Source organism: Andrena cerasifolii, chromosome 14 (assembly GCF_050908995.1).
Source record: "Andrena cerasifolii isolate SP2316 chromosome 14, iyAndCera1_principal, whole genome shotgun sequence".
Classification (NCBI taxonomy): domain Eukaryota; kingdom Metazoa; phylum Arthropoda; class Insecta; order Hymenoptera; family Andrenidae; genus Andrena; species Andrena cerasifolii.
In genome coordinates, this window is record NC_135131.1 from 11,338,666 (window position 1) to 11,359,827 (window position 21,162).

A 21,162-nucleotide genomic window follows, 5' to 3' on the forward strand; every position below is an offset into this window, starting at 1 on the left:
GGAAGTTTGACGTTGAATAAGTTTCGAATTTCCTGGAGGGTTCAGGATAATAATTGCCGAAGGATATAATTATTCGTCGTCGTATAGGCACGCCAAGCCAAGCCCCCGGGACGGCTGCCAAGCAACATTCAACCCTTCTACCGAGCGCCAAAGTTACCTTAACAGCTCTTCAGCTAGCGATAAAGCTCCTGAGATTCATCTCGAGAATGTGACTGACTGGAAATCAGAGGAAACTCGATAGATCGAAGGCTGCTTCTCGAAAGGGTAATTTTTTTTATTTCATCGGGAAGTCACAGAGTCTGTGTAAGAAGTTTCTCGAAAGCGAAGCTGATTTCTCGTTTATGTTTCGTTTCTGTTGCGCGTAGGTATATGCCGACCATTGTGGAAGTTCCTTTGTACTATCGCCATTATCGGCGGTCTCAACCTCGATCCTCAGATCGATGGGATCCAGACCGTGCTCGATCTTTTCGCCGACCAGCCGAGAAGCCCGACGAGGGCGTAGAAAAGGAAGTTAATGTCCGTTCCGTTCCGTTTCGTTTCGTTCCGTTTTGTTCCGTTCCGTTCCGTTCCGTTCCGTGCCGCGCCGCTCCGCGATCGACCGTATTATCGGGAAATAAGCAACGTTGCGCGCGCTCCTCGGGGGTAGGTTGATCATCGTAGTAGTCGGTGGTGGGTACCGCGGCTAGCCGAGCCACGGGTCGCGTAGGTGGTTCAGTAGCGTATCAGCGGCCAACGTGATACGAGCTGTGCCTGTTCTCCTCGTGTACTGGCGTTACATGCTGTCAAAACAATCGCCCCTGTTACTCTGCGCTGCCTGATATCTGTCAGCAGTCACGCTTGGTAAGTCGCACTGCAATGTCACGTTACGATTCTACTTAAAACTCGTATAATTATCGGTCTCCTCAACTTACCTATTATCGCGAGCTTGTACCGCGAAGGTTCTTGCAAAATTATTCTTCTCCTTTGTCCTATTTCTTTGATCATTTGAGAATTAGTTTATCTTAATTTTTTGGTGTCTTCCCTTGGAATCCAATTCCACTCGCACATGGTCCCATCTGAATCACGAAGTTTGCTCTCTGTTGGCAAGCAACGTTGTAATTCGCCTGAAAGCGCGAGGAAATGCGTGTTCAAGTAAAGTCGCCTACGGCTGTTAATATACAGGAAGCACCGGTTTCTGTGACCGAAGTTGTAACTGCGTCGGGCATGGGGGCTTAAAATATGCTTCGATATCCATTTAACCGTTGTTGATCCTTGGCTGAGAATCGATAGTCTGTTTCCAGTGAATAGGGTAGGAAATTTTGGATTCTCCATAAATTACAAGATATATTGCACATACAGCGTTTATAGGAAGTTGAATAGCTTGAATCCTGTCTACGGTACGACGTTATTTCACCTCTAAGATCTCACCCTTGCAGCACTCCGCAAAACCTCGCTCGTAAATGGTTCAATCAGGCACCCTCTTTTCCTCGGGAAACAGTGCCGGTTCCACGCGGCTTCCTCGAAATCAGAATATCAAAATGAAACTCCAATGAATTTACCAACGATATCGAACATCAAGATCCTCCGATCTTGCCGACGCGAAAATAATATCGTCCCGCTCGGTTCTAAGAAACAGTCTGGATTGGAGCCGAATCGATGATACCTACAACACTAAATTTATTCCCCATAATTCTATCGACGACACCCCACGGGCCACGGGCCACGGGCCACGGACCACGGTCGGATGAGCCGAACCTAGAGCCGTCCAAGGTCGACACATTTAGCAGGACGAAAGGTTAGAGGAAAGCTCCCATAAAAATAGAAAATGAGCGATGACGTGCCTAGACAAGGGATCCGCGCCTCTTAAAAGTCGTTTCTATTCGAGGGACGAAGATAGTGGATGCTGTAGTGATAATTTTTTTCTCTCCGCGGTGACGTGGTCCTGACGGGGGGACGAAATCAGGAGACAAAACATCCTTCAGGACGGGTTCGTTCGGAATGGTCGACCTTAATCTCGGAGGTTTATCGCGGTCGGTGCCTTAAGGGTTCTCGCAGAAGGTCGAAAACGTTCACCCAAGGAGACGCTCCTTTTCCTTGGTAGAGCTAGAGAACCGAGATATTGCACCTTCCATCCCTCCCCGAGTACCAACTCGAACGAAATCACTCCCTCCTCCTCAGGTCCTCATCATCGTCGCCGCCCTCTTCTTTCTCTCCTTCCTCTTCTTGGATCCCAGTTGCTCGCGACTTTCCCTCTGATCCGTGCTCTCGCGTTGATCAAGCATTCGCCCGCGATGCCCCAGCTTCTTTCTCCGCCATTCATGCTTCATTTGCGCCCTCCCTTTCGGGTCACGGAACTTTTTCTCGCGAATCGCCCGTACGGTCGCACGCATTTGCATCTTTATTCGATATATACCGGCGACATCGCCTATAATTTTGTCTTGGCCCGATACGAAGCAGGTATTACTGCGTCTAAATTTTGTGACATATTGTGCTACCACCTGCATTGAAATGAATCAAAATTTTAATATTTGTCACCGTTAAAAAATTCAAACCGTCTTATTTCTTTGCTCGACTTTAAATCAGAGGCACTGAATAAATTACTCGTTTCCAATAATGATGTCGGGTGTCAGCGGCGGCGCTTGCTCCTGTATAATGGGAATTTAGAACGAACCGAGCGTTAGTGGTAGGTAATTCCTTTTTCTCTCCGTTCCTCTGGGCGTGCCACGGCTGCAAATTAATCCAGCACGCACGCACGTCGTCTCTAAAAACGTCGCCGCTTAAATTAGCAATTTTCTCGCATCGCTCACGGCAATCTCCGCGTCTCCCTTCCCCGTCAAGCAAGAGAAGTTAATTAACCTGTCGGCTAATTAGTTGCCCGCCCAGACGATTTCGCGGCTGAGAATAAGACAGAAGGTATCTAGAATACACGGGACTCTGATCCTCCAATCGTTTTCCCGGTCATTCAAGCGCACCAAAAACTAACCAAGACGCCAGCCTTTCCCCTTCGCCGAGGATCGTCAAAAGAATGATCGAAACGAATTTTCCGCCATCGCCTATTCTCCACTCTTTCTTTCCACCTACGCGCAGAACTGGTAGTATTCCCTGGATTACAGTTATATATATATACACGCACACAACTTGTCTTGTCTGACCATCGCGCGACTATTCCACTGCCGCGCGAAGCCTTCGCCTGGCGTTGGCCAGGACGTTTCACTGGGAATAAGCTACGCGCGTCTTCCTTGGAGCATGATTTTTTGCAGTATTCTTATACTTGAATACTCTTGGCCATTTATTTTTTATTCACCATTGCCTCGTGTCGATCCTGTTTACCCAAGATGCAGTTGTAACATTATTACGTAGAATTTTATCCTGGAAGGATGGTCGCGCTCGATATTGAAGTCACAGGGGAGAGGAGTCCATTTCCTCTGCCGCTGGACCCAGGCAAGACTCGAGCTTGTTCGCGCGATCGCCTGCCCAGTTCCGCAATTTTTAACCAGCTGCGAAGGGAGTGCTCGCTAAGAAGCTCCAATTGAATTCTCGGCCGTGAATTCATCTCTTAAGCGGCCGTGGTGGATCGCGCTCGTTTCCCCGGCGCGGCTCGATCGGATCTATCGAGCAAAAAGGTCGAGACGCGGCGGCAACTTTTCCCGATAAACGAGCTTTGGGATCTTTCCCGGCCGCCGCAAAGGGAAAAAAGAGAGCTAGCAGGCTTGGGTGAGGGGTTAGAGGAGAGGTCGACCTGGTTCGCGTAGAAATAGAAAGGCTGGATCAGTCGGCAGCACGTGTCCAGCCTTTGATCGTTTCACGCTAGATCGGCCATCCGGGTACGGTGCAACGCTCAGGACTCGCGCGAGCGCGCCTCCTCTCGTCTTGCCGTAACAGAAAATAGGTACATTCGCTCAAAGGTCCGATGGCGTGAATTAAGAAGGATAATTAACTGCGAGACTGGTGCGTTACTGCAAAGAATTCTTATCTCGAATACAAGTCCCTGCAAACCGCGTCACTCCGCCATACATGAAATCACAACTCCCAATAGATTGTCTATGAGGACAGGTACACCCAACGCCGACCCTTCCGAACTTTAATTATAGAAAGCTCGCTCGTCGACGAATCAACCCTCCCCGTTTGTGTGGTTCGTTTAAATTTCAATGCCCTTCGAACGACCCTTCTGGTCGATGGACGAATGGACGAGCCGTGAGCATCTTCGGGCCTCCTCGAAAAGTAAATTCGATCGTGAAACACTCTGCTCGGGGGGTGGATAGCTGCGCTAAAGCAGGGGCCATTTGGTTTTGTTCCGACTCTAACCGACCACCCACACGCGCAGATGTCGTCCGGCGACCAGTTTTCTATTAGCTCTGAGTCACTAAACCGTCTATCTGATAAAGACCACCTACCAGCCACTTTTAGTTCCACCTGTTACGTAGCTTTCTCAAGCTGCGAACCTATCCGCGAATCGCGTAGAATTTTTTCGCACGGATGGAAATAAATGTATTGTACCTACATATTGCGAAATATGATCGACCGACGGAACGCGGCGCGTCCCTCCGCTGGGCGCTACCGATATATGTATTACTTTTGTCGGCGTGGCGAGGGCGGCTGGTTCGAGGGAGATTGCGTTATCGGCGCTCCCGGCACGGCATTTCAGTTTCCCTAACGTTGCGTGCGAATAAAAGCTCTCTCTCTCTCTCTCCACAGTCCACAGCGGGCGAAATACCTGCCGGTCGCGTGATAGGGGAACTACGGGCGTCGACTCGCGTGGGGATTGCACGTGAGTTTATTTTCAAATGGTCCTTCGTTCTGGGAACGCCGAACGACAAGCGACGGGAACGAGAACCACTTGATTAACAGACGTCGCTGAATCGCGAGGAATGAAGATTCCACAGGTGATGCTGGCGCACGCATGGATTCCTCGCGCAGCCTCGTGGACGTCTGGGAATACCTAGGGATCGCTACTTGTTCAGCGAATCTGCCGAGTTGAACGGTTAAAAATATTTTTAACGAAAATTCAATAAAATTCAGCTTTTTTCTTTTGTGTCGCGCGCCACTATAACAGGGAGTTAGGTATTTAATCTCACGTGAAATATGTCCCACTCTTCCATCGGTCCAAGATCGCGTCGGTTAGTTGCAAATAATTTCCACCTGATATGTTGCTCCTGTTTTTCTGGCGACAGGTCCTGTTTCAGGCAGGAGTACCTATGTATGGTGGATAACGGCTACGGCTGCCAGACGGGAGCCCCGATCGGGTGTTAACGATCCTGCCCCCGGGGCGCCTCGTTCAGAGTTTATTGCGTCCGTGAATTTTCACGCGCGCCGGAGAACAGAGGGGGTCCGAGGGATGCCGGTCGATCGGTCGATCTACGAGCGCGCAGCGTGTTCCGGATAGTCGCGTCGTTCCGGCAAAGAGAAGGCGAAAGGGGAATCCGATAACGCGGAAAATAAAGCAACGGGGCGGGGTATTTTTATCCCATGCCGAGCGGCCCTTCAGTTCTCCGCTTGGCGCTGGTGGCTCGGACCGCGGGGGAAGCGGAGAGGACCTCCGCAGGGAGCAGCGGGATTGACAATTCCACCGAAACGACCGTCTCTTTCGGAGAGATCCGTTTTCAACAAGTGGTTCAAGCCCATTAGTCGAAGCGGGGGCTTGCGAGCGTGGACTGAAACTTGCGCCCCGATGCTCTCTGACAAACAGCCGGCAGTGGAGGGAATAGGAAATAGGAATCTTGTTAAATCGAATTTCCACCGCTCCCGGAGACTTTGAATGCCGCTTAAACTAAGGATCATCCTTGTCGGGGGTGGCGTGCAAGCAGAATGCTGCTGGGAAGCCGACGAGGCGCTTCCCCGGCTGCTTCCACGTTATTTAGAGATACACTACCAGCCACACATGTGCTATCTTTAATTTCTTAATGACGGATGTACAATTTTATGTTTGCGACGAATAATACGGAGAGCTTACGAGCTCGGGATATGCGGATCACTGGAAAGGAGTCGCAACATCACTAGGTTTTCTGTACACCAAGGAAAATCTGATGAATACCATGGGCGAAATTAGAGTATGCTTTCGAAAGCAGTGCACAAAAATGGGAAACAATACGAAACGGTTGAAGAATTAAAAACGGCTACTAAATTGGAACGACCCAATTTAAATTTAAGTAATATGCACTGTTCATTTTATCTTTAACGAATTTGATTTCTGTGTTACACCATTTCTTGATAATTTTTCTTTGCGGGTATCGTGAAAGTAGTGACTAAACCCATCGGGACCGTAAAAATTAATTTTTTTTTCGTCAGAGAATATTACTTTACGCCACTTCGTCTTCCAGTGAATTCGCTCTTTCGCAAATTGCAAACGATGTTGTTTATGTTGGGGAGTTAATGCTGGTTTCTTTTTTATTTTCAGTCTCTTGCATCGCCTCGTTGTGAGCAGCGAATTCGAAGCTATGCGTAAAATATTCCGTTTCGCTCGTTCTGAAAGCGGTGGTGGGGTCTTCCACTGCTTTTCGTTTTGCCGTAATTATCCACATCCTTAAGTAAATTAGATATCGCTTTCCGACTTTTGCCAATTGCTTTTGAAATTTTTTATATGGATAAATTCTGCTTCTTAAACGCAAGAATCTGGTCTATTTCAGATTTGCTTAATTTTCTTCCGCGATTCTTAAAATGGTATTCGTCAGTTTTTCCAGTGATCCGCATATCCCGAGCTCGCAATCTCTCCGTATTATTCGTCACAGACATAAAATTGACCATTGTTGGGGAATGAGCTTTATGGAAAGTGCGGTGGATTACGGGGGCAAAGTTTTTTTTTATCTTATCTAATTATTAACGACCGCGGGGCAACGGTGGTGTCGCGTAGCGGGGAAAAAGCGCCTCTGAGCGTAGATTTACATTCCTTGATTCTTCTTTATAGATGTTGAGTTGTTGCGCTACATTCTTTAGTGAACTGATTGCGAGTATGGTCTCGGGTCATGGCGTTTCAGTGACAATAGCGTACAGTCGTACATCTAGCCTACGCGAAACAATAGACTAAAGCTAAAGGATACACAGAAGCGTCGCTCGCACCGCTGTGCCGGCTCTCGGTTCTATCGAGGCACGCGAGCTTTGGAACATCGTGTGTAACAGACGGCGATAGACAGAATTTCGATCGGGCAGCGCCGTGGAAAGGAGGTGAAAAGGGAGGCCGAAGGACACGGGGCCTGGCTGCACACTGCACACACGAGTTGGATCGCGAGTTGGCCAAGATCCGTTTGAACTGACGGAAACGTGATCGATCGTTCCAGGTCGGAGGAGCTATTAGTCTCAGTGGTGCGGCTTATCATTGAGATTCCGCGAGAGTTGCTCGCGAGCCGTGCGGATCTGGCATCGCGAACTTGTAAACAGGGACTCTATCGATACGAAGTAGGGTACTAGGCGTCCTCCTCGTTTAAGGAAATCCGGCCTCTATCGGTTGCTTTTCACAAATCCTCGGGGAACGCTGCGTCGGCGTCGCGTCGCGTTGCGCTGCGCCATTTGGCTGCTAAACGCGATCCTTTTTCGCGACTTAGGCGCGTATTTTTCAACGGGCAGCCTAGAAAACCAATATCCACGGTGTGTTTGTCCGTTTCGGAGCGTACACAGACGCTATCGGTGGAAAAATCTCTGTTGGTTTTCCACGATACAGCGACGCGTTCGACGTAGAAGCCGTTCTGATGGGAATAGCAAATAATTGCGGTCCCTTCTGCCACGAAAAGGCGAAGCAAGGGAATTTTCATCGATCGTGCTGCGTCTCTTTGGAATAGGATTCTGTTAGGTCGGGGCGAATACATATAGCTAACGATTCGCGTAACCGACCTAACCCAGTGGTCAGCGTCACGGATTAATTGACGATCGACGGACAGATGAGCACGTGGGAAGAGTTTGGAAATCCGGTTACTTACTAATTAGCAACGTCGCGCAATACCCGCGAGCTTCTGATTTTCGGCGGTTGTCGTTTAAATAATTGGACTGCGATTAACCGACGCGAACCGAGCCGAAAGTTATAGGGCGCTGCGAATAGTTTGGTTTTCGCAGTCGCGGGCGCGAGAATACGCGAGGGCCGACGCAATTACGACCACCCATAGTGCGAGCGCTAATTAATTTCGTACGCGGCCGCGTCGCTGTTAAATAGGAGCATGTGCTGGTTTTTCGGTTCGGAGCGCCTCGAAACGAAGACAGAGACAGTAACCGCGATCGAATTCGGGATGGAAATAATAATATAGGTATATCTTTGTTACGCCATTTCAATTAGAAACGATCGAACAATGGTGAATGAGCGAGAGTACCTACCTAACCCAATGGGTGAAAAATCGATTTTTTCTTTTTCACACTTTCTGAAAGACACGCGTTTCAAGAATGCTCTCCCGATATTTTAGTATCGATGAAGCGCTGTTAAGGGCGCGGCTAAACCGAGCGGAACTTTGACCGCGTTTTTCTCAGAATGACATTTTTCAACCGCGTCGACGGTAGGTATACAGAGAAAACTATTACGTCTCTATTGCGCGACGATCATTTTTTTTTTGTAATTAACGGCCTCCTTTTATTTTTCCGATCAACGGTGGTCCGCCATTTTGTTATTTTTTGCGATATTTTGACAAAGAGTAGGTAGTACTTGGTAGGTTTTCTTGCGTTGTTTGTTTGAAAAAAATTCCCGAAAACACCCTTACTTTTCAAACCATTACAGTGATCTCCTCCCTTAAGACACCGAAGAAGGTGGGAAGGTAGGAAAGCCGAGTGCGTGATCTGCGCCTCGGAACGAATCGAAATCGTAGCCCGAAAGAGAGCAACTGGGCTTACGCGTAGAATAATGGAGCCATTAGCTACTACAACCGCGAACCGCCAGCCACCGACCGCGGAAACATTTGTCGCGGGTAACGAGGTTGATCAGGTGCACCGGGGTTCGAACGCGATTTCCCCTGAATCACCTTCCGAGGCGCAGTTTTACGTAATCGGAGAAACAGACTCCTCGGGACGACTGGCCGTCCGTTACGTGTTTCGTTCCACTCCATAGGCAACACCGGCTCGATACGAAATGACAAGCCAGCCTCTGCGAAGGAGACGCTAGGGAAGAGAAAGAACGGAATGCGAGCGTGCTGCGATAAACGGCGCGGGAGCATTGGATTACCCGCGAATTACTTCTCTGTTGGACGGATGGTTTGATCTCGACGCGGTAGTCTTGGGGGTCCGGCAATTAATCAGAATTTCCTCACCAAGCATTTCCCGCCTCCGCCTACTTATTAGTTGGTTTTAACTCCCCCGGGCCCCGGGGTTAGGTGAAACGGGCTTTCGATCGATTATACTGCTCGCCACGCTTTCAACCGAGTCCTCTTTTGTTTGCTCTTCAGCTTGATGGCAGCCTGGCGGCGTAGCGGTTACAGGAATAATTGAACGCAATATTACCCAGGTGGGTGCAGAAGACACCCGCCAGCCGTATTAACCTCGAACAAGGAGATCGCGTTGTCCAATCGCGATTTCAGAAAGGAGAGGAAAGAAAAGGAAGAGGATATTAGGTTTAGCGAAGAGGCGGGTGGTCGGGGTGGCCGGGGTGGCTGGCGGGCAGCAAACCAACAGGCTGCAGCTGGCTAATGCCTTCCTGAAGCGAGAGCCCGTTGGTTCGCGTTCGCGCTCGTTCCCGTTCGCGAGTCCCGGTCGGAGATCGAGCCACGAGCGTCGCGACATGGACGACCTCGAGCGGATCCGACTGGTGGTGCTGGGCGGCGCAGGGGTCGGGAAGAGCGCGATCATACGCAGGCTGCTCGGCCAGGGGTTCAGCGAGAGGTACAGGCCTACCGTCGAGGACCTCTACACGAGGGAGTGCGTCCTTGGCACTCTGACTCTCAAGGTCGACCTCCTGGACACCGCTGGTAAGTGTAGAGATACACACCTACGTAAGTACCTGCCACTTGTTGTTCGTTACAAGTTTGATCGACGATTCCAGGGGACCTGCAGTTCCCAGCTATGAGGAGGCTGAGCATAGCCACGGCCCACGCGTTCCTCTTGGTATACGCCACGACCTCGTTGCCAAGCTTCGAATGCGTGAAACGGTGCTTCGAGGAAGTCCGGGAACAACGGCCAGACTATCAGGTATGTATGCGTCGCGGCTCGTGGGAGGAAATGTAGTTTCTATTTGTGGAACGGGAATAATCCAGAGCGGGCTTTAATGGGATCGTTCTTTCTTCGCGCTTTCTCGACACGGCCGCGGCCGGGCAGGAAGTGCCGATAGTGGTCGCTGGGAACAAGCTGGACCTGGCGCCCACTCGAAGGGAGGTGCCGATCGAGGACGTCAGCGAATGGCTGTTCTGCGAGCTGCCCAAGCTCCGCGCCAAAGTGATGGAGTGCTCCGCCAAGGACGATTACAATATCAGGGACGTGTTCCGCTGCTTCGTCACCCTATCGAAGATCGTGCCGAAGAACACCACCGGGGACACGGAGGAGTCGGGCCTCAGGCGAAGATGCTCCGCTTACGGGTCGCGCAGGTATGTACACCTACGCTGTTAATTGCGATCCATTGTCACCGGCTCGGCCTGATTGGAAACAAGAACTTTGGATCCGCGATCCCTTTTCACATCGAAAAGCAATTGGCGGCTAACAACGCGAACGCAATTTCGCCGCTCGATAGTTTGCCCGCGCTCTCTGGCGAATTAAATTGCTTTTCCACGCGCGCCAACTACTTGATTCCCCCGGGCGGGGAACGACTCGCGAGAGTTTATCGTGTCGACAGGTCTGGCAGCCCGCACGGCAGGACAGGAAGCGCGGCCGGGCCTGGGGGGAACTCCCAGCAGACGGTGGCCGCGCAAGGCTCGAACGTCGCCCCCGAAGAGACCAAGAGCAAGCCTCGAAGCCGCAGCCTGATCAGACGAGCATCGCGGAAGACCAAGCAACAGATCAGGGACGCTCGCACGGACGATTGCAATATATCGTAATTCCATAATCCAGCCCCCTTCCACAATACCCTTTATCTTCTCCTAGCTTTTTCTTTCGATTCCAAGGGCGTCGTAATTCTGGTTATCGAATCGAAACGGGAATCGTGTATTTTCCAATTCCCTCGGTAGGGCCCGATGTAAATCATAGTCGGAACGAGTGATCGAACAGGGAACAGTCGCTTGGCTGGATCTCACCGGGAGCTAGACAAGAGTAGTTGGAGAGCCGCGACAGGGGGCTCTAGAAACCGTGAGGATGGTAGGAGTCAAGGTGAACCGCATATCACTTTTTATATTTCCGTACACTCAATTGAATCTATTTTTCGACTCGTATTTTGCACGCGCGCGGCTTTTCGAGCAAGTGGGGGCGTCGAAATTCGGAGGACAACGGGAAGTCTGCTGATGGCGTCTACCTACCAAGCGAGAACGAAAACGAAAACGAAAGCGTGGAAAGAATTTGATGATTGGTGGAAAGATAGCTACTTACCTGTCGCGACCCAAAGAGATTTTTGGTCCCACGATTTTGCAACTGAATTTTATGCGAAACGATATCTTCGGAGGTGAAACAAGTGAAAATTCCACTTTTATGTCAATCCGATAACTTAAACAACTGACATAGAAGTTCGTATATCGAAGCGTTAACAAATTTTCACTTCTTTCACCTTCCATATCTCAGAAACTAATTGCCACCTGAACTCGAAAATTTGTTGCGATTCACGTCTCATCGTAAGGTATCAAAATCGTGGGACCAAAAAGAGGCTAAAAAGGCTTCATTTTTGGGTCACTCTTTATCGCGTTAGAAAATTCTCTAAAACGAAAGTGTAACAGCGAGTTAATCCTTTAGTTTCCCTATCACCTTCTTATTATGGACCAAACAGATCGATCTATCGTTAAACCGATTTATCGTTGGTTGGCGGTATTCATGAGCCCCGACTCAACAACACGTCACACCTTTCGATTCGTTCGGCATAGGTGGGCCAAAGCCCTTTGTACTACACCGCTGTCGATACTGCGCTGTGCAATCTCGTGCGTGTAAGTAACGCTGCTTTGAAGGTGTCACGCGTTTCCCTGGCAAGCGTCAGAAACGTGCGAGAACGCGCGCGCGCACAACGATCATCGGTAGGTGTGTCGAATATTCGAATATAGTGTATACATCCCCAGCAAACAGCCACGGTTTCACGCATTATCGCAACTTGCAGTAGGCGAAACTTTAACGAAACCGACTTGGATCTATCGATGTATATTTATGCGTCTGCTATCCACTATTTATTCGTATCCCCTTCCTCTTCGGTCTTCCCCTTCGCGTCCCCATCCTTGCATAGTCGCGTCCTATGTAAACGTAAAGCCCGTCTTTGCTTCCCAACGTAGGTACACCAAGAATTCTTCAAGCTTCAACATGCGAACATGCGAACATGCAACCGCTCGTCGATACGACGAGTCCGCAACAAAGTCCATTCAGTCTTGTTGATAAAGATGCAAGATAGAACGAACGTCTCGACAAGCAGTCTGTCCGTCCTCTTCTACGCAACTTTCGTTTCAGCAATAGACGCGACGTCTCGCGTTACGGTTACCGAGAAACAAAGCGTCCTATAATTTAAAGAAAAACTGAATTGCAACACGAACGAATAGTAGGGCACGCGAGCGTTGATATAGCCGAGCTGTTACGTATTGCGCAACGACCACCACCCAACCCCCGCCGCGCAGTTTCCGCGGGTTCCGAATAACTTTTGAATCAAACAAATCCCCTCGTGCCGAGCTTAATTCTTTAAATTCATTCCATGTCGCTCGAGATTCGATCGGCGACAAGTGTCGCTAGGAAATGATATATATGTACATATACATATTATATTTACCAGACCAATTTTATCGACTATTTTGTGACTGTTTGTCTAAACTATAAGCACCAAGTAATCGTCTATACCCTATACCTATAAGAATAGCGTACGGTTCTTCAGCGATTCTGGGGACGTATTTTCGCTGCTCGACACCGAACACGGAAACAAAGAAAAAAGATATTTTTATTACTGAAAAATTTACATCTTTTTTCTTCCTATTTTAAAGTCGTTTGAGTGAAAGGAGACTGCGTCTCGAATTCCACCGAGCTCCGTGAATTGTATTCGCCATGCGTAATTCAATGTAAATAGATGGATAAGATCGGGCATACTTCTCCACGGCATTCGAGAAGCTACTCCACCAGGGAAAAGAGGGAATGCATTTAAAGGCGTTTGGTGCTCGTTATGCTTCTTCTGTATTATAAATTCTAAGCATAATATCGACATTTACAATTGTTTGTTGCTGTCTCGCGTTACGATAAAATCCAGTTGTACTCTCGCGTGGTAAACGAGAGACGACGAAAAGCCTCAGGTCGAGATCGTAGTGACGTTGGAATTTGTATCCGAATTGCATCCATTGTCTGTTCCGTGGAATAAAGATTTGAAATGTTGAACGTAGAGCTGGCAGTGCTCCCCTTTCGTGAACGCCGTTGTGTTGCGCAGCCGTAGATTACGCTGTTCGAAGAACCTGAACACCGAATGGAACAACGTTGAATCCTCGGCTGCTTTTGCAGCTTCTAGGAATTTCCTGGCGGATACTTGATCCATCATCCCGACGGAACGGACGTATCTGAAAACGTACACGTACGATACATGTATATGGATGAGCACCATTTACATACATATCTGTTTGCAACCATTTACCGTAAGGCTGTCAGAATATGCCCCTTCGATAGGAGGACCTCGATGATCTCCTCGTGAGCGTTTCCCAATCGTTTCAGCATATCCAAGGCGAGCTGATGGCCAGCTGGATAGAGGTTTTCCAAAGAAAGTAACAGACACGCCAGAGGTTTCGAATCCGTCACCACGTGGTACTGTAGCAATTGATGAAGTTGATAATACGCTTTACGCTGTACCAATGTCGTGATAATTAATTCGTGTAAGTAATGTTGCACGGGTATCTCATGCTCCGCCAATGACCTAAGATAATTAATACCTTCCTCAACAATAATGTTCCACGAATTGATCTGATTGAGCCGCAGTCGAGAGATACCTGATATATTCCAGGAGAACCCATACGATCATCTTGGGTTCGATGGTGTTCTCAGAGAATTTCGATAATACATAATTGTACATCTCGCTTTGGTCAAGCAGCAACTTGTATTTGTAATTGTTCTCCGCTGTCGCGCCGACGTTCTTTACGTTGTTATGTGAAGGGGTTCCCATCTGAATGATGAAGAGAACATTTGTCCAAGTCAACTGACAAAGATAATAAGAAAGGAACGCAGGTACTTTCGATTATATAATTACCTGACTTTGTATTTCGCCCTCCAGGTGATTTCTGTACACTGAATTGAGTTTGTCGAATATGGTTGGCATGTTCATTAAACTAACAGGCAACTGCATCATGAAGTCTCCCAACACCTCTATCAGGACGTGCTTGGCGTTCGAGCGTTGCATTAGAAACTCGACCAACAGCACTTTGTCCGTCATCAGTTTCACCAAAGCTTCCAACTTTAGTTCAACGTACCTAATCCACAAATTTTATTTGGTCAACATTTTTCTGCCTTCTTGAATTTCCATTCTTTCGATTAATATACCTCATGCGTACGATTTCCAAGGTTTTCATGAACCTACCTACCATAGGCAACCCAACTTTACATCTATCACTATGTTTGGCTGAAAAACAACCCAATTTGGCGAATCTATGGAATGTCGAGTCAAGGATATGCGTATAAGAGGAAGAGTAAAATTAATCGTTCTTTCCATAAACCACAAACATAAAGGATACATAGTTGGCAAGGTTGATACGTGTGCTCTGACAAACTTGCACCTGGAACCTTTAGACTGTACGGTTTGATCGGTTTTGCTGTTGTCACATTGGTATGATGCATTACTGTCCCGTCACTCACGCCCGGTAACATGATGTCAAAGATCATCGAGGTCTGAAATATGACGGTGGAAAGGAAAGTAAGTAGGAGGTTGCAACGTGCACACTCTTTTCTTTACCTACTTTCGAAGCTTGGTGATGAACGATAATCAGATTATCCACCACGTTAATGGCAAATCTACCACTGACATTCAGCTTCAGAATGTGGCTTTTCTTGATCGTTGTCATCCTATTCAAAAGACACGTATACGTGTACAGGCAGCTGTAGAAGCATTGCATTGACTAGTACAGCTAGAGGCATACTTATGGATGGTATACACATGTATGGAAGCAGTTCCCGTCGAACGACTGGAGCCTGATTGATGGCGTAGCAAGATGATACACGGAGTTCCATACAGGACTGCTAAAGCTACGTCTCCCTCGGAAACTGCAAGTTTGCCAGATTTCGTTGGACCAGGTTCCACTGAAGCAATTTCATCATTAATTTATCTGTGTGATAACAAGTTAAGCGATAACTTCTAAACTTTCGGTCTTACTTTCAAACTTTGTTAGTTTGTGAAGATTCCCTGGCGTCACTTGCAATGCCTGCATTTGATTCCCTAGCGTCCCTGACGACAGTAATACCAAATGACTTTGAGGGCAATACACGAACCAATGTACGCCCAAGCTTAAACATTTCAGAGCTCTGACGCTTCTCTTCTCTGGATTTACCTGAAACAATGAAACCAGGTATCGAGTAGATTTCGAGCAAGCTATGGTTTTAAGAAGGTAATGATTAAAACTCGCACTTGAAATAGCTCGACTCCGTTATCGGTAACAAGTAATACATCGTTTCCATGTGTCCAAACAAATTGTAATATAGTGGCATTTTTTCCTTTACATGGTTGCGAGTATTCGATATTATCCAATCCACTGTTAGGAGAATAGTTGACAAATTCAACAGACGTGTTGGTACGTTGTATCGCTAATATATTCATATCAGGAGAGAATTTGATGGAAATCACAGGACCCTTGTCCTCCATTTGAAAGCTTATGTTTTGATTGGGACCTTTAACTAGCACACCCGCGACACCCCCCGATCGAACAGCAAATACCTAGATAGAAAAATGTACGGAATTAACTTTGAGATACGAATGTGCATCAATTTACTAACCTGTTGCTTCGAGTTGTCGAAGAAGACATTTGTGAGGCAACTGACCGACTCAAATTTCATCGGATTTCCGGACAATTCCAAGTAGTAATCATCGTTTGCGTCTTCGTTGGCAGATGCCATTTCAAACAGTTTTACACCTTTGTATGGAGTAGCTTTGATTACACACTGTCTTTTACAGTTGCAAATTCTCGTAAATGTACTGTTTGGAATGAATTGTTATTAACAAAGTGGTGCACATTCGGGTTCTCACTATTCCAATATTCCATACAATTCCACAATTAAATGTAGGGAATGCTGCATAATCATATCGAACATCTGTTTATTTATTGGTGAACAGTTATTGCACACCTTATACTTACAGAGCAATAAAGTTATATGCAGGCAAGTATAAATTTGTTTCATTCCTGAGATATTAAGTCTGAGTAATCATGCAACCTTATGCATTTATAACAACAAAATTGCGTATTTATTACGTAAAAAAATGTTTTATTAAACATTTATTCGATAGTGGCGAATGAAGTGAACTAAAATGGGCGTTAAAAGACGACCAGTTGCCAATCTTGAGCATGTACTTAAGGGGTTAGACACGGGTAATGCAGCGCGCTGTATACCGACACAATCTGGCCCGAAACATGGGTTCGGGATTTTTCGTTTTTCGTCCTTATATGAGCAGATTTGGGGCTGGGCGAGGTCTCATTCGAAAGAGGAAGGTTCAATGCGAAGCGCTCTGCTCATGGTTCAACGAGATTGTGTTGATATGTAATAATATCAGTGTCCAAAGTAAAGCAAAAGTCGACAAAATATACCCGCAGAATCCAAGCATTTTTAGGTCACTAAAAGAGTTTTGTGACTCAAACGGTGAGCAGAGCGCTCCGCATTGAATCTTCTTCTATCGAATGAGACCTCTTCCAGACCAAAATCTGCTCATATAAGAACGAAAAACGAAAACTCGTGACTACATTCCCAAATCAGAGTTCCGCCATATTGGCGATAATACAAAGCAAGTCACGTGACAAACTTAGTTGAGGTAGTAGATACGAGATGGCGCCTACTCGGGAGGACTGCCAACGTGGATTCATAGCAAAACTGAAGCGATAGCTGAATATACGAGCCACAATAAATGCATGATGGAGTCAATGTATGCATTTTCAGACGATTGTAGGTTAGGTTATATTCATTTTAGGCATACATTGATATAGGAACTGCTGGGAATTGTATACATTTACTAAATTAATACTTTTATCGTTACATATACATCACTTGAAATCGCTGTCGTATTTATGTCAGAGTAATTCAGGCAGTTAGAACAACAACGGACTAACCTACATTAAAAAAAAATTTCCTATTGTACATCGATGGCTTACAATTAGTGCACACATATTGTATGTCCACTTTTAGCGTTTTTGAGAAAAACAGGTTCAAACATTCAATGGTACTTTATAATTACATAAATACTTTTTGCATTATTGTAATATAGGTATCACTGAAAGTATGTAATTAGTAGTATAAGTTAGAATCTGCAAAATTATAATAATAACTCGACAATAATGCTTGGAAGTTGGACATGCTATTGTAACCAAGTACAGAGGAGGACATACTATACTGAATGATATTATATAAAAATGAATGAAAGGAATAATACTGGAAATAATCTCACTTCAATATTATATTTATTTTTAAAGTAACAGGAATAAAAAAGTAATTCGCGGTAGATATAGGAAGACTTTAAATTTTTTTTATTTATTGTTACATCTTTCCAAGACTATTTTCATCCAGTAACGTCTCCGGAGAGCAAATCAAAGAGCGAGAAGTGGCGCAGATGTTTCGAGACAGTGACTGTTTAACGAAGAGACGCAGAATTTTGGAGCGAATTATTCCCTTTACTAATATATTTTCATACGTGACAAACTGTTGTAACGTTTCTCCCATGTTCAATAATAGACAAGTCAAGTTACTAAACATATTTTTCTTCTTACAGGTTTTAACTTCGGAATATTTCGACGGAATGATGGAAACCTTGACAGTAATCACAAGAAAATAGTGACATTATATACCTTATACTTTATTGTAACACTGTAAAGGCCTTTTATGCAAATAAAATGAAAGAAACTTGAAACAAACTGTATTATTATTCAGAAATACCTTTTACATATTCCTATCCAAATTCTAAATATCTATGGTATTTCCTTAAGAATACCATAGATTTCCTTTGTTAATAAGTCGATATTGAAGAAAATTTTGCAACAGAAAAAATTTAGCATTCAGAAATTACAAGCTTCGAGTCTTTCAAAAGCATCACATTAACCGCGAACTGTTTAAAGGCCCATGAAAGGCGTAGCTCTTGTTTGCTACTTTAAGGCGATGCCTCCGAAGCAGAAATTCAGAATACCTCTTTTCGCTTCATGTTCTCCTGATACCTGGGCCAAAATCTGGCAAAAATTTTCAGAATGCACAAAATTGGGCTTTGTAACAGGAGAACATGCCGTCGAAAGAGGTGGCACTAAGTAACGTCTTCGGAGAGAGAGTCGAGGATGCCTTCGAAGCTGAAATTCAGAATACCTCTTTTCGCTTAATGTTCTCCTGATACCTGGGTCAAAATCTGGCAAAAATTTTCAGAATGCACAAAATTGGGCTTTGTAACAGGAGAACATGCCGTCGAAAGAGGTGGCACTAAGTAACGTCTTCGGAGAGAGAGTCGAGGATGCCTTCGAAGCTGAAATTCAGAATACCTCTTTTCGCTTCATGTTCTCCTGATACCTGGGCCAAAATCTGGCAAAAATTTTCAGAATGCACAAAATTGGGCTTTGTAACAGGAGAACATGCCGTCGAAAGAGGTGGCACTAAGTAACGTCTCCGGAGAGAGAATCGAAGATGCCTTCGCAGCTGAAATTCAGAATACCTCTTTTCGCTTCATGTTCTCCTGATACCTGGGCCAAAATCTGGCAAAAATTTTCAGAATGCACAAAATTGGACTTTGTAACAGGAGAACATGCCGTCGAAAGAGGTGGCACTAAGTAACGTCTTCGGAGAGAGAGTCGAGGATGCCTTCGAAGCTGAAATTCAGAATACCTCTTTTCGCTTCATGTTCTCCTGATACCTGGGCCAAAATCTGGCAAAAATTTTCAGAATGCACAAAATTGGGCTTTGTAACAGGAGAACATGCCGTCGAAAGAGGTGGCACTAAGTAACGTCTTCGGAGAGAGAGAGTCGAGGATGCCTTCGAAGCTGAAATTCAGAATACCTCTTTTCGCTTCATGTTCTCCTGATACCTGGGCCAAAATCTGGCAAAAATTTTCAGAATGCACAAAATTGGGCTTTGTAACAGGAGAACATGCCGTCGAAAGAGGTGGCACTAAGTAACGTCTCCGGAGAGAGAATCGAAGATGCCTTCGCAGCTGAAATTCAGAATACCTCTTTTCGCTTCATGTTCTCCTGATACCTGGGCCAAAATCTGGCAAAAATTTTCAGAATGCACAAAATTGGACTTTGTAACAGGAGAACATGCCGTCGAAAGAGGTGGCACTAAGTAACGTCTTCGGAGAGAGAGTCGAGGATGCCTTCGAAGCTGAAATTCAGAATACCTCTTTTCGCTTCATGTTCTCCTGATACCTGGGCCAAAATCTGGCAAAAATTTTCAGAATGCACAAAATTGGGCTTTGTAACAGGAGAATATGCCGTCGAAAGAGGTGGCACTATGTAACGTCTTCGGAGAGAGAGTCGAGGATGCCTTCGCAGCTGAAATTCAGAATACCTCTTTTCGCTTCATGTTCTCCTGATACCTGGGCCAAAATCTGGCAAAAATTTTCAGAATGCACAAAACTGGGCTTTGTAACAGGAGAACATGCCGTCGAAAGAGGTGGCACTAAGTAACGTCTTCTGAGAGAGAATCGAGGATGCCTTCGCAGCTGAAATTCAGAATACCTCTTTGCGCTTCATGTTCTCCTGATACCTGGGCCAAAATCTGGCAAAAATTTTCAGAATGCACAAAATTGGGCTTTGTAACAGGAGAACATGCCGTCGAAAGAGGTAGCGCAAAGTAATGTCTCTGAAGAGAAGTAGAAGCCTTGAACGAAAGTCGATAGAGTTTGAGAGTAGTGAATGGCATATTTAAAGTAGTGCTTTAATGCGAAGATTTTTAAAACCACTCTGCGTGGAAGGATCTTTTTAGGTGTTCTTTTTAGCATATCTTTTATATGTGATTTGGAATAGGAAGGAGTAAGTAATGCTCGTTAAATAAAAAAACTCTTTTACCACTTAACTGCAATTTATTCAAATAAGTGAAATGCAATACAATGAAATGTTACAAGCGTAACTGGGTTAGGTCTGGCTTAGGGGAGGGTTAGGGGTATCCGTTAGGGATTTCTCCACGAAAAAAAAAAAAAAAAGGTCTGGGTTAGGTCTGGGTTCGGCTGAAGCAGTATCTCGTGCAAATTTCATATCAATGAACCCAGTCGAAAATGCAGCCGGTTTAACGTCTTCTATGTAAAAATTCCTTACCTGTAAAGCAGAAATATACACGATTAATAATTGCTCTAGTTACAGTATGTGAGATTAGTTACATCGCATCGGCACACTTTAAACTCTAAACATGTCACACATAACAAGCACGCAAACACGCACAGCATTTCAACAGATTTCAGAGTAGGTAGTTGCTGAATTGGCCGCTTCTCGTGTCGCACCCAACGTTACCGACTGATTCTAAAATAAGATTACAGTGCTACGAGTGGTAGGAATTAATATTAAATCTTACCGGAAACATAAAATCTAAAACGACTAATTTCAATCAACATGTTGCACAATAAAATTATTCCCTTTACTAATATATTTTCATACGTGACAAAATGTTGTAACGTTTCTCCCATTTTCAATAATAGACAAGTCAAGTTACTAAAAATATTTTTCTTCTTACAGGTTTTAACTTCGGAATATTTCGACGGAATGATGGAAACCTTGATAGTAATCACAAGAAAATAGTTACTTTATATACCTTATACTTTATTGTAACACTGTAAAGGCCTTTTATGCAAATATATTGAAAGAAACTTGAAACAAACTGTATTATTATTCAGAAATACCTTTTACATATTCCTATCCAAATTCCAAATATCTATGGTATTTCCTTAAGAATACCATAGATTTCCTTTGTTAATAAGTCGATATTGAAGAAAATTTTGCAACTAGTGCCCATGGAATACTATTCAGAAATTACAAGCTTCGAGTCTT

The 21,162-nt window shown here is 45.6% G+C and overlaps 2 protein-coding genes and 1 long non-coding RNA gene across 4 annotated transcripts; 2 read left to right on the plus strand and 1 right to left on the minus strand.

Moving 5' to 3' along the window:
• Positions 1-372: 372 nt before the first annotated feature.
• Positions 373-13,354, plus strand: LOC143376454 (GTP-binding protein Di-Ras2). 2 transcript variants are annotated; one of them, XM_076826798.1, is made up of 6 exons: positions 373-840; positions 4,675-4,960; positions 9,330-9,848; positions 9,923-10,068; positions 10,195-10,460; positions 10,706-13,354. In XM_076826798.1, the coding sequence occupies exons 3-6, from the start codon at positions 9,662-9,664 to the stop codon at positions 10,905-10,907; spliced, it is 801 nt and encodes a 266-aa protein (XP_076682913.1). In that variant the 5' UTR covers positions 373-840; positions 4,675-4,960; positions 9,330-9,661; the 3' UTR covers positions 10,908-13,354. The 2 variants fall into 2 exon arrangements, with proteins under 2 accessions (XP_076682913.1, XP_076682912.1); XM_076826797.1 differs by lacking the exon at positions 4,675-4,960.
• Bulli (regulator of MON1-CCZ1 complex protein bulli) lies at positions 13,129-16,481 on the minus strand. Its single transcript, XM_076826782.1, has 12 exons — positions 16,299-16,481; positions 15,940-16,138; positions 15,575-15,880; positions 15,323-15,497; positions 15,090-15,249; positions 14,910-15,015; positions 14,688-14,841; positions 14,538-14,601; positions 14,207-14,426; positions 13,950-14,122; positions 13,601-13,876; positions 13,129-13,526 (listed from the first exon to the last, which is right to left on the minus strand). Exons 2-12 carry the CDS (start codon positions 16,057-16,059, stop codon positions 13,265-13,267), a joined length of 2,016 nt encoding a protein of 671 aa, XP_076682897.1. The 5' UTR covers positions 16,060-16,138; positions 16,299-16,481; the 3' UTR covers positions 13,129-13,264.
• A 615-nt stretch (positions 16,482-17,096) lies between these two features.
• LOC143376475 (uncharacterized) lies at positions 17,097-18,059 on the plus strand. The gene is made up of 2 exons (XR_013087099.1): positions 17,097-17,371; positions 17,918-18,059. It is a non-coding gene; the product is annotated as an uncharacterized LOC143376475 (long non-coding RNA).
• The last annotated feature ends 3,103 nt before the right edge of the window (positions 18,060-21,162 follow it).

Excerpts from the sequence above, each read along its gene's own strand:
- Bulli (XM_076826782.1), bottom strand. The coding sequence starts at position 16,059 with ATGGCATCTGCCAACGAAGACGCAAACGATGATTACTACTTGGAATTG. Across the intron at positions 14,842-14,909 it reads TTCATCACCAAGCTTCGAAA|ACCTCGATGATCTTTGACAT; the intron begins GTAGGTAAAGAA and ends GTCATATTTCAG. Across the intron at positions 14,602-14,687 it reads GTATCAACCTTGCCAACTAT|ATTCGCCAAATTGGGTTGTT; the intron begins GTATCCTTTATG and ends GACATTCCATAG.
- LOC143376454 (XM_076826798.1), top strand. The coding sequence starts at position 9,662 with ATGGACGACCTCGAGCGGATCCGACTGGTGGTGCTGGGCGGCGCAGGG. Across the intron at positions 10,069-10,194 it reads AACAACGGCCAGACTATCAG|GAAGTGCCGATAGTGGTCGC; the intron begins GTATGTATGCGT and ends GCGGCCGGGCAG. Across the intron at positions 10,461-10,705 it reads TCCGCTTACGGGTCGCGCAG|GTCTGGCAGCCCGCACGGCA; the intron begins GTATGTACACCT and ends TCGTGTCGACAG.